The sequence below is a fragment of the Chelonia mydas genome, chromosome 3 (assembly GCF_015237465.2).
Source record: "Chelonia mydas isolate rCheMyd1 chromosome 3, rCheMyd1.pri.v2, whole genome shotgun sequence".
In the NCBI taxonomy this organism is placed as follows: domain Eukaryota; kingdom Metazoa; phylum Chordata; order Testudines; family Cheloniidae; genus Chelonia; species Chelonia mydas.
In genome coordinates this window covers 111,053,440-111,065,778 of record NC_057851.1, presented here as the reverse complement: position 1 = coordinate 111,065,778, position 12,339 = coordinate 111,053,440, and the positions used below count along the sequence as shown (strand labels likewise).

Below are 12,339 nucleotides of genomic sequence, written 5' to 3'. Positions count from 1 at the left end.
CAATTCCAATATATCATTTTTGAGATTGGGTGACTACATCTGCACACAGTATTCAAGATGTGGGTGTACCAGGGATTTATATAGAGGCAATATGATATTTTTCTGTCTTATTATCTATCCCTTTCTTGATGATGCCTAACATTGACTGGATGTTTTCAGAGAACTATCCACAATGATTCCAAGATCTTTCTTGAGTGGTAACAGCTCATTTAGACCTTATCATTTTATATGTATAGTTGGGATTATGTTTTCCAATGTGCATTACATGGCATTTATCAACATTGAATTTCATCTGCCATTTTGTTGCCCAGTCACCCAGTTTAGAGAGATTCTTTTGTAGCTCTTCTCAGTCTGCTTGGGACTTAACTATCTTGAGTAGTTTTGTATCATCTGCAAATTTTGCCACCTCAGAGTTTACCCCTTTTTTCAGATCATTTATGAATATGTTGAATAGGACTGGTCCCAGTACAGACCCCTGGGCAACACCACTATTTACCTCTCTCCATTCTGAAAACTGACCATTTATTCCTACCCTTTGTTTCCTATCTTTTAACCAGTTACCAATCCATGAGAGGACCTTCCCTCTTATCCCATGACAGACTCTGGTTAGTCTTCTGCTGAGCAAGACTACTCCATGAGTTTTTATAAATTTGACTCTGTCCAGTGAAGCAGAGATTGAGAGAGTGACCTGGATTTTTTAATGGTTTTAAACTATTAATTAATAAAAGTTCAATATTATTTACTGCACAAAGATATTTTGTAGAAAATAATAGGGGCCTGTAAGTTGCATCCTCTTCTATAAGTTTTTCTTTATTTGCATTTTTTCTGTGACAGATTCATGATACTTCCCCATTTTTGGCCATGACAAACAGCTAACCTTTATCATTCAGGCTTACATGTAAAGAGTATTTTTTCTAAGCCTTTAAATAAAGTTTTAAACAGGAAGAGCTTTTCTTTTGTTCTAAAATACCAAACCGTATGTAAAGAAGCAAATAAAATTTTTTCTTCTGCTTTTGGGGTTTTTTATCAAGTAAAAGTGTTTTAAGAAACAGAGGAGTTAAAAGGCCACTGAGGTGCAAAACAATCTTTTTAGCTAAATCAAAGAAGGTTCCTGTGACACCTTAATCAGTTGGTAGAATGAGCTGTAGTAAAATGAACATGCTGCTTAGGCCTTGTCTACACTACAGAGTTTTGTCGACACAAGTTATGCTGACGATTGAAAACCAGTATAATTACATTGCTTGTGCATATTCATACAATGCTCCTTCTGTTGGCAGAGCACATCCATAGTTGGTGCACTGTGGGTAGCTATCCCACTGTGCAACTTGCCACCTTCTTCATCTAGGAGTTGTGGAAAGGCGGAGTGTGTCATGGGTGTGGACTCAACATCTCATGATGCAGATTTTTTCCGTCCCATTATTCCATGGGCTTCCAATTGCATTTCGCAGCATTTTTCAGCAGCCCCAGTTTACTGTGTGCCTGCTATCTCTGTCTCAAAGGATGGATCCTGCACTGCTCTCTACTGTTGTGGTCACTGTTATGAACACATCGCGGCTGGTCATTCAGTGTATCATGAACAGGAGTCAGAAGTGCCTGACCTGCTGTGTGCCATGGAAAGAACAGATTACTTTTGGCATTCACAGAGCAGCTGCACACAGTGGACCATTGCTTTTGGGCTCGGGAAACAAACACTGACTGTTAAGATCGCATCATTATACAGTTCTGGGGTGACAAGCACTGGCTGCAGAACTTTCGGATTTGGAAAGCCACCTACCTGGAACTGTATGTGGAGCTTGCCCCAGCACTGTGGCACAAGGACACCAAAATGAGAGCTGCCCTCTTGGTGGAGAAGGGCGTGGCAATTGACGTGTGGAAGCTGGTAACACCAGACTGCTACCAGATGGTCGCAAATCAGTTTGAAGTCGGTAAGTCCACTGTTTGGGTTGCAGTAACGCAAGCATGCAGGACCATTAATCGTATCCTGCTACAAAGGACTGTGACTTGGCAATGTGCGTGAAAGAGTGGTTACTTTGCGGCAATGGGATTCCCTAGCTTCGGCGGAACAATAGATGGCACACGGATCTCAATTTTGGCCCTGGACCATCTTGTGACGCAGTACATCAATAGAAGGAGTACTTCTCTGTGATATTGCAGGGGCTTGTGGATCACCGTGGGCATTTCACTGACATCAGTGTGGGGTGATCCGAGAAGGTGCATGACGCACGCATCTTCAGAAACACTGTCCTGTACAGAAAGCTAGAAGCAGGGACTTTATTTCCAGACCAGAAGATTCCGGTGGTGCATGTTGGAATACCCATAGTGATCCTGGGAGATGCAGCGTACCCCTTACTCTCATGGCTCACAAAGCCTTACCCTGGACATCAGCAGGGAGCACTTCAACAATAGGCTGAGCAGGTACAGAATGACCATACAATGTGCCTTTGGTAGATTAAAAGCATGCTGGTGCTGTCTTTATGGCAAGTTAGACCTCAGTGAGGAAAATATTCCCAGGGTCATAGCAACCTGCTGTGTGCTCCATAATATTTGTAAGGCTCAGGGTGAAAAGTTTTTCCCGAGGTGGAGTGCGAAGGTGGATCGCCTTGTGGCTGATCTTGAGCAGCCAGCTACCAAGGCTATTAGAGGGGTACAACGGGGGGCCTATTTGAATCAAAGAGGCTTTGAGGCACTGTTTTGACAATGAGCACCAGTAATGTGTCCTCCTATACAACTGTCTGCCGTGCTTTGCTAACTTGCCATCTTTTATGAACATTTTGATGATTCCTGATAGTGATTTGTAATCAGCAAATGATCAAGTTGCAACTGTGTCTTAATTCCAGCAGCAGCCACTGTGTGTAAGAGACAAATAAAGATTGGTTATCTTTCAGAGAGTATGTTTTTATTAAATACCAATTAACAACACACACAAAAGGCTTAGTGGGAAAGGAGATAACAATGAAGGGCAGTGTAGCCTCTTGTAGCTGTGTGTTAATCCAGCTATCATTTTGGAAGCTGTCCAAAGGGGTGGAGTGAACAAGGTACCGACATGGGCTGGGAAGTTGCAAGGAATATGTGGGAGGAGTTTGGGAGGGCATGGAAAACAGTTCTGTATTGACTGCAGGGGTATCGAGCATGCTTGAATTCTGCCTGTAGCATGATTAGGGACTTCAACATCTTCGTTTGCTCCTCCATCACTTTCATCATCCCCTCCTGGCCCATTAGAGTTCACTCCTGGCTCTTTTTTCTGTCTTGTTTTATAATTTTCTTTTAAAGTCTCTCTCCATGCCCTGCGTTCTTGTTTTTTGGCCTCCTGAGGGTAACAAGGGTGCAACTCCTGCACGCGTGCGACTTCAGACCTGGTCCCTATGCTGCTTACCTGTGTGCCGCTTTGATCCCTACACAAGTGATCGCCAATTAGCGCAGGAAGGTTTCCTACAATTGTGGGGAGGAACAAAGCAGCTCTGCCAAGGAACTTTCGGCAGAGGATTAGCGAGTACCTCCAGGAGTGTTTCCTAGAGATCTCTCTGGAGGATTTCTGTGAAATCTTGGTATGCATTAACACACTGTTCCGCCATACCGCTTAGCTGCATAGGGGAATGGGAAGCACATGCAAACCCAGCTAGTCTTTTACATTTCTATCCCTTCACCCACTTTTAGAATGTACAAAGCAAAGGACAGCTCTACTCCATATAACCAAGCAGCATCAAGTCAAATAGGTCATTTACCAGAGCTCTCGTCTCCTGCATTATGTGAGCCAGAGACAAACTGCTGAGACTGGCTAGACCCCTTCGGAGTGGAAAAGAGGTCCTGACTCGCCATTGGATGACTCTGCCATGTGTTCCACATCATCTTCCAGTTCAACCTCCTCATCCACAACTTTGTCCTTGTGGTTGTCTGCTGTCTCCCTCCGCCGAAGTATCCACGGGGCTCTTGGTGGTTGAGGTGGGGTCGCCAACGAGGATGGCGTCCAGCTCCTTATAGAAGCAGCAGGTCTTCGGTGCAGCACCAGCATGATGGTTTGACTTCCTTGTCTTCTGGTACACCTCTCTGTTCTTTTATCTTCGAATGGCACTGATGCTTGTCCTGTTCGTATCCCTTATTCAACATGCCCTGAGAAATCTGACCGTAGGTATTGAAGTTCCTACGGCTGGAGCGGAGCTGGGACTGCACAGCCTCCTCTCCCCATAGTGCCAGCAGATCCAACAACTCCAAACAGGAGTGTCTTTGTGTGCATGGAGCTGCAATGGTCAGCTGGGAAGATGCGATGTGAGCTGTCCATGCCGAGCAAACAGGAAGCGGAATATCAAAAATTCCTGGGCCTTTAAAGGAGGAGCGGCAGATGCCTGTGTACCTGGGTGCAGGGCAGCAGAGTTTGAACCACTGACCAGAGTAGTCAGGATGGGCATTGTGGGACACTTCTTGGAGGCTATTTACAGCAACATAACCAAGCGCAGTGTCTACACTGACACTTTGTCGATAGAACTTTGGCACAAAAAGCTCCACGCCTCTCGTTGAGGTGGTTTTATTTTGTTGGCTAAGCAGGAGTGTTTTGTTGGCAGAAGGAGCATTGTAGTTTGTGCACCTCCACTGTTTTGTTGACGAAACTCTGTATTGCAGACAAGGTCTTAGGGTAAGTTACCTATTTAATGGCCTGAACCAGAGGTCAGTGACTGTTGATCTCAGTGGAAGTTACAGGCTCTTAATCCCAATCACTGACAGTCACAGAAGGAAAAAAAAAACCTTGAATGAGATGCAACAGAAAATTAAATCAGAGTCTTTTAATATTAGAAGTCTCTGAATTCTTGGGATATATAAAGTACCTTCCATTTGAGGAACCTTTTTTCCCCAACAGCGTTGGTTGTGACATAAAAGGAGTTTTAGTGGACACCAAAGGGTAAGAAGGGTGTTATGAGTCCTGTGAAGAAGAGCTGGGTATCTTTTCTTAACCCGAAAATGTATTACACAGCTGCTTAAGTAAAGAGACAGTGACAAAGTCAAGACAGGTTTCACTGTGTGAATACTGAATAGGCTAGATTCATACATTGTCGGTGATAGGGAAACTCAAGTTACAGAAGTCCCCTTCCTCCAGAATTGTTTTGGAAGGCAACATCTCACCTTGCTCCAGTAAATCACTCAGTTCACTGTTCTCAGTACTGCCCTGAACTGTATCAGCAGGTGGACTAACCCAAAGATGTGTCACAGACATTGCCTATTGCTTACTTAATCTTTGACCTATTAATCTGTTTAAAAGTTTCTGGCTATGATGGACCTGATAGTATTGGGGATGGTGGGGAGCTAAAGGAAGTTATACCTACCTAATGGTGGGATGTTGAGAGAGTCTTAAATCATTAGTGTTTGTAAAGGACTCTGAGGATTTTGGATGAAAGGTGCTATAAAAGCATCAAGTGGGTGCGAGCTCATTCTACGAGAGCGCAAGCTATGTCAATAGTGTTTCTCAGTGATGTCTCAATACTGGACATTTGCGAGGCTGACGTGGTCATCAATACATATGTTTTCGAACCATTCTGCCATTACCACATCATCCAAAGCAGATGCAAATGTTGGGCAGTCCTGCAGTCTTTGTTTAGATCGGGGTGCCCAACCTATGGCCCAAGGCCATACACGGTCCACCAGAGCATTTCATAAGGTCCACGGACTGCTTCAACACAATATACTAATGGCTGATTCATTACTGGTTTTTTTCCTGTTTACTATAATTCATCTGATACATGTTTTATGCACTGATTTCTTTGTTTTTAAATAGACAATATCGTACCTACGTTGTTTCTATCTAAATACATACGAAACAAGCTGAACTTAAAATATAAATCAATACAGGTGCCTTTAAATCTTATTAAAATATGTAGAATCTGTTCAGCCACACAAGGTTGTGCTTAGGTTTATGTGGCACTCCTGTGTGATAAGGTTGGGCACCACTGGTTTAGATAAACTCTAAGCCCTGCCTCCTGAGGTGCGTACTGCTTGAGTCACACAAGTTGAATACATAGCTGCATCTACTTGAAGAAGAAACGGTTACTTACTGTAAATGGTTCCTCGAGATGTGATGCAGACATGTATTCCACAATCCCCCATCCCATCCCTTCTGTATCAGTCTAGTCGCGGGGCATTCGGTGTGAATGAACTGAGAGGGTCAAGGTGGCATTGCCTCATATAGCCAAGGGAGGGGCTGTGTGGAACAACAAGGGGCTGTGCTGTACACTTTTGCACAGGGAAAAATCTCTATCAGCCTGAGAACCAAACAGTAATGTTTAAGTTAGATAATTTCTGCATTTGGTTAGCTTTTCTTAATGATTTAATAGAATTTGTTTAACTCAGGCTTTCTAAAAGTGCAGACTCTTCAACTGAAAGCATATATTTTTGCTGCAGGTAATGAATGAGAAACTTCAGCACTGCATGGAGCTGACAGACCTGATGCGAAATCACCTGAATGAAAAACGTGCCCTGCGCTTGGAATGGATGATAGTCATACTCATCACTATAGAGGTGAGTTTGGTGTTCAGTTGCCACTCTTTTAATCATCACTCTGAAGAAGAAAATTAAATAATGAAAATATTATGATGCAGGAGTCACCCATTGTTGCAGGGTTACATAAGCAGCTGTATATTTTACATGGCATGATTTGAAATATCCTGGAACAGTTTGCTTATGTAGCCTGTGTGTAGGAATAAGTCTTCAGTTTTGGTTATTTCATGTATCATCACTGAGCCTTTTCTTTTGATTTGCAGCTATAGTCCACCTTTTCAGATTATTTTGTTTACCCTCTACCTTTTTTGTAGTATTAAAGAACTTGTACTATGCAAATCCTTATTAATACTGGTATTCATTACTCTGCAGGTCATGTTTGAACTTGCCAGAGTAGTTTTCTGACCATGGCAGAAGCTAAGAACATCTGAAAAAAGTATGACCAGACCATATTCACAACCAAAAAAAGTTCCTTGCTCCCACCTCTTTATTTTCTGTACATTTCTGGAAAATGCTGTAATTGTCTTACTAAATAAATATAGTTATGTATAAATGTACATCTGTTCAAATAAACTGTGAAATTAGTGAATAAATCATAAGTTAGGTTCAGCACTACTAGACAACTGATCTTTTGATATAACACTATAGAATTTATGCATTTTAAGTGAAGTTTCTGCAGTGAGTAGGAAATGCTGTGTCAATAAATGTCTCCAGTGTGACAGTTTTGCCTCAATTATGGAGGTGACTCACTCAGCCTGTTCTGGTCCATGGATACCAAAGTGCTCGCTGCTGCCCCTACTTCCTCTCTCCTGCCCCCCTGTACTGAAGTGTTTGCTGCCTGCTCCCTTTGAGCACTGAAAAGATACGGATATACCTACCCCCTCTTTTCCATTTTTGGTGAAAGCTTTTGTTGCTTGAAATGTCTAGGAGAAGGCCATTCACCTTCTCGGTGTTCAATCTGTCAGACCTTCACCCCAAGAACCCATCAGCACAGGGAGATTTGTCTGCAACAACTTCTGCTTAAGGAAGCCCTTGAGGCTAGACCCTTTGGATCCATTCAGACTTTGGTTCAAAGGTCTAAAGAGTCAGCCTCAGCACTGTGGTCTCTGTCAATTCCAAAGGGATCCAAGAAGCTGCAGCCCCTATCTGGGCCAGACTTGGTTCCTGCGGCTCCCACAGTCAAGCCCCTGAATGATACAAGGCTGCACCAAGAGGTGTGTGGTTGGATCCCACTGCCCCAGTTCTGGAAGAAAGGTCGATGAACAGTTCAGCCACGCCTGCTAGTACCAAACCTCATGCCTCACAGCAATCTGATCCTGATATAACCCCTGCAGCTGCAGGACATGGGTCAGTTCCAAGTGTCTCTTCCAGTTCCAAGTGTCTCTTCCAGTTCCTGGAAGATGGATGTAAGCAGTGCCTTTGACAGCCCTAGTTCAATGCCTTTGGTTTCAGATGCTGTGGCACTGAGGATAAAGCAAGACAGCCAATGTTAGCAGTGCTGGTTCCTGTGCATCAGGGTTATCAGATCCATACGATTCTGATGGAGTTGTAGTTGCAAAGTGGAGATGTATCACCCCCAGCTTCAGTAATGAAGATGAGCCCACATACCATTGGATCCGATGATGTCCAAACCTTCAGATCTGCTGTCATTTCCTGATCCAGTCTCTGTCAGTCTGGTTACTGCCACATGGCTAGATTGTGTGGTCCTATGGGTAGAGCCCCAAACCCTGCAGTGGGGGTCAGAGCACACAGCCAGAGCCCATGGGTGGGGGGAGGGGGTGAGCCTAGAGCCAGGGTCAGGGCTCAAAGCCCATCGCCAGGGGATGGAGCCCGCAGCCACACGGCTGGAGCCTGCCGCCCGCCACCCCAGATCTGAAGCCCGAGCCCCGCCACCTGCCTGCTCCTCCAGCATTTGTGGCTCCAGAGGAGGACAGGGCCCAACCCCAAGTGGCAGCCCTGGGAGGGGCCACTGCTTTGCTTTCCTCTCCTTCCCTCCCATCACCACCGAACAGGCTGTGGTCACATGAAAAGCACCAAGTGGCCGCATGTGAGAAACACTGATTTAGAAACTGACCTTGACCCTGACGTATCACCAAAGTAACATGCAGTAGTTTCAACCTCTTCTCCTGAGAATGCTATGTAGGTCCACAATTTGATGGATCACATGGTGTCCATTTTGAATCTCCCTTTGGTACTGGTGGAAGAGACTTCACACATGGTATTTGATATCCTCAATGCTATTGTCAAGAGTAGAATGTCACTCCCCATCCTGAATCATAGAATAACAGAGTTGGAAGGGACCTCTGGAAGCCATCTAGGCCAACCCCCTGCCCAGAGCAGGACCAATCCCAACTAAATCATCCCAGCCAGGGCTTTGTCAAGCCTGACCTTAAAAACTTCTAAGGAAGGGGATTCCACCACCTCCCTAGGTAACACACTCCAGTGTTTCACCACCCTCCTAGTGAAAAAGTTTTTCCTAATATCCAACCGAAACCTCCCCCACTGCAACTTGAGACCATTACTCCTTGTCCTGTCATCTGCTATCACTGAGAATAGTCTAGATCCATCCTCTTTGGATCCACCTTTCAGGTAGTTAAAAGCAGCTATCAAATCCCCCCTCATTCTTCTCTTCCGTAGACTAAACAATCCCAATTCCCTCAGCCTCTCCTCATAAGTCATGTGTTCCAGTCCCCTAATCATTTTTGTTGCCTTTCGCTGGACTCTCTCCAATTTCTCCACATCCTTCTTGTAGTGTGGGGCCCAAAACTGGACACAGTACTCCAGATGAGGCCTCACCAATGTCGGATGGGTTGTTACAGCCAGCCAAATCTGTGTGGTCCAATCCCACCCCTTGTCCATCTGCCTGTAAGAAGGCAAATTATACCAGATACTCTGTGAAGGGTTCTCTTATTTCAATACCCAGCAACAGGGCAGGGTCTGAACAACCACATCCAAATGATAAGGTGTGGGGGGGAATTGACTCATTAGGGAGAAAGGCATTCTCTTCTTCATCCATTGGTATCAGGGTGGCAAATTATCAGGCAGACATGGCCTATTACAAATTCCATCTATGGGGGGAAAGTGTTTTTTCTCCAGGACTTGCCTAATGACAGAAGGTTGGCAAATGCTGTCCAAACATGCCCTCAGGGCCTCCTTCAATGCTTTAGACTCTGCTGCTAGAGCAGGGGTGGACAAACTACGGCCTGTGAGCCAGATCTGGCCCCTCAGGGCTTTGGATCTGGCCCACAGGATTGCCACCCCGGTGGCACCCCGGGCCCCGCACCGCTCCAGGAAGCGGCCAGGACCATGTCCCTGCGGCCCCTTGGGTAGGGGGGACAGAGGGCTGAGTGTGCTGCACTTGCCTATGGGTACCTCCCCCAAAGCTCCCATTGGCCAGGAACGGGGAACTGGGGAACCGCGGCCAATGGGAGCTTCGGGGGAGGTACCCACAGGCAAGGGCAGCGTGCTCAGCCCTCTGCCCCCCCGTCCCTCAGGGGCCACAGGGACGTTGTGCCGGGCACTTCCCAGAGCAGTGCGGGGCCGGGGCCGGGGCCGGGGCCAGGGCCAGGGCCAGGGCCAGGGCCAGGGCCGGCAGGGACCTGCCCTGACCCCAGTGCATGCTGCTGCCACCCCAGAGCCGCTCCAGGTAAGCAGCACCAGGCCAGAGCCTGCACCCTGAGCCCCTCCTGCACCCCATACCCCAATTCCCTGCCTGAGCCCCCTCCCTGCACCCCTGCCACACCCCAACCCCTGCCCTTAGCGCACTCTGCACCCCTCCCTGCACCCCTGCCAAGCTCCCTCCTGCACCCCTCCCTGCACCACTGCCCTGAGCCCCTCCCACACTGTGCACCCCCTCCTGCAGCCCAACCCCCTTCCCTGAGCTCCCTCGTACAACCTACACCCCTTCTCTGCCCCAGTCCCTTACCCTGAGCCCCTTCCTACACACCGCACTCCCTCCCACACCCCAACCCTACATTCATGGCCCTGCATGCAATTTCCCCACCCAGATGTGGCCCTCGGTCCAAAAAGTTTGCCCACCCCTGTGCTAGAGCATTGGTGTTGGCTGTGACCTTTAAGAGGCATGCCTGGCTTAGATTCTCCTCCTCAAGCTATGGACATTAGAAAGTAAGATGGAGGATCTCTTTTTTGAAGGGGAGGGTTTTTTGCAGTGAAAAGACTGAGTTATCAATCTTGTGTCCTTTAGTTTTTCTAATAAATTGTCAATCTCTGGTATTGATTCCATCTACTCAAAGAAGGCCCTTCACTCCCTTTTTCTGATACTAGATGCAGAGTACCCCCAATCTTTAGTGTTTCTACTTTTTGTCATGTCAAAAATGCCAACACCACCAATAGCCTGTAGTCTCTCAGAGCCATTGTAGAAAAAGGCCTTTCAAACAAGTTTCCAAATCCAACCAGCTCACTTCCTTGTCAGCTCCTTCACCCCAGAAAATTAAGCCTCGGTTTGACAAGATGTTGAAGAGTTAGGAGCCAATCAACCAGCACTGTTCTGCCTCTGCATTTGGAGACAGGCTAGCCCACTTCATCAACGCATGGAGACAGATTATATCAAACCAATAAGTCTTAGAGATCATGGGAAAAAGTTATGCTGTACCATTTGAAAGACGACTTTCTCCAAAATGCCCTTACCTGTCCTGTTCAGGGACTCTTCTCATGAGGCGATTCTCACAGAAGTGGAGAAGTTGCTTCTGATAGGAGCAGTCAAAGAGCTTCCTCCTTACCTCAGGGGTTTTACTCCTGATATTTTCTGGTAAAAATGAAGGACTGGGGTGGTGGGCATTTTGGCTGATGCTACACATGAGGGAATTTAACAAGGACATCCAGAAGTTTTGATTCTGTACACTGCTCTGGCCTCCATAATCCCTTTGTCGTCGGTCCTGGATTGGTTCATGACAATCTAAAGGATGTGTATTTCCATATCCCAATTTGCTAAAATCATCAAAAGTAACTTTGATTCATGGTGGCTGGGCACTATTTCTAGTACCAGGTGCTCCCCTCTGGCCTTTCCCCAGCACCCAGGGTATTTACAAAATGCCTCTCTGTGGTAGCGATGTATCTGTGGAATCAGGGTATTTTTGTTTACACTTATTTGGATGATTGGCAGCTGCAGGCCGCTGTGTGCAAGGATCCATTGAGCCACGTGTGCTCCATGATCAATCTTTTCTCAGACCTAGCCTTTTTTCTCAACCTTCCAAAGTCAATCAAAAAGATTCCTTTTATAGGCGCCATATTGAACTCAGTAAAAGGGAGAGCTTTTCTGCCAGAGGAGAGATTTCTCAATGTGAGACAATGTCTATTAAAGACGCAAAGTTGCCCTACACCAAGGATAAGAGTCTTCTTGTGGATCTCATGGGGTACATGGCAGCCACTACCTATCTGACTTCCCAGCTAACCATGAGACTTGTGCAGCAATGGATGTCCCAGGTCTACACTCCAGGTTGGGACAGTCTTCAGTTATTGATCACCATGCCTCAGAACATTATAGTCTCACTACACTAGTGGTCAAGCAGGAAGAACATGCTTCAGGGTATGCAATTTGGCTCAGCAAAGACAGCGCCTAGATGCACAGGTGGTCCCTGAAGGATCAGTTGATCAGACCATATTTTCCAGATGGGGTTGACCAACTGTGGACTGTTCACAATGAAGTTCAACGAAAAGTCTCATTGTTTATGTTCCAGAGCAGGCTTGGACAATCTATCACTAGCAGATGCTTTCCTGCTGCACTGGGGGAAGAGTCTGATGTACATCTTTCCTCCTTTTCCCTTGAGACAGAAGGTGATAAGGAAGATACATCAGGGGAGTGCAAGGATGATATTCATTGCTTTGCTATGGCCATGTCAA

General features: G+C 46.2%; 1 protein-coding gene across 10 annotated transcripts in view; it reads left to right on the top strand.

Annotated features, from left to right (window-relative positions):
• The window catches only part of RMND1 (required for meiotic nuclear division 1 homolog), a 49,634-nt gene extending 42,542 nt beyond the window's left edge, over positions 1-7,092 (top strand). For all 10 annotated transcript variants that reach the window (XM_037894992.2, XM_037894996.2, XM_037894997.2 and 7 more), the window contains 2 exons: positions 6,385-6,501; positions 6,853-7,092. In XM_037894992.2, coding sequence (XP_037750920.1) covers positions 6,385-6,501; positions 6,853-6,885 — 150 coding nt within the window. In that variant the 3' untranslated portion in view covers positions 6,886-7,092. The remainder of the gene's footprint in view (positions 1-6,384; positions 6,502-6,852) is intronic.
• Positions 7,093-12,339: the final 5,247 nt, after the last annotated feature.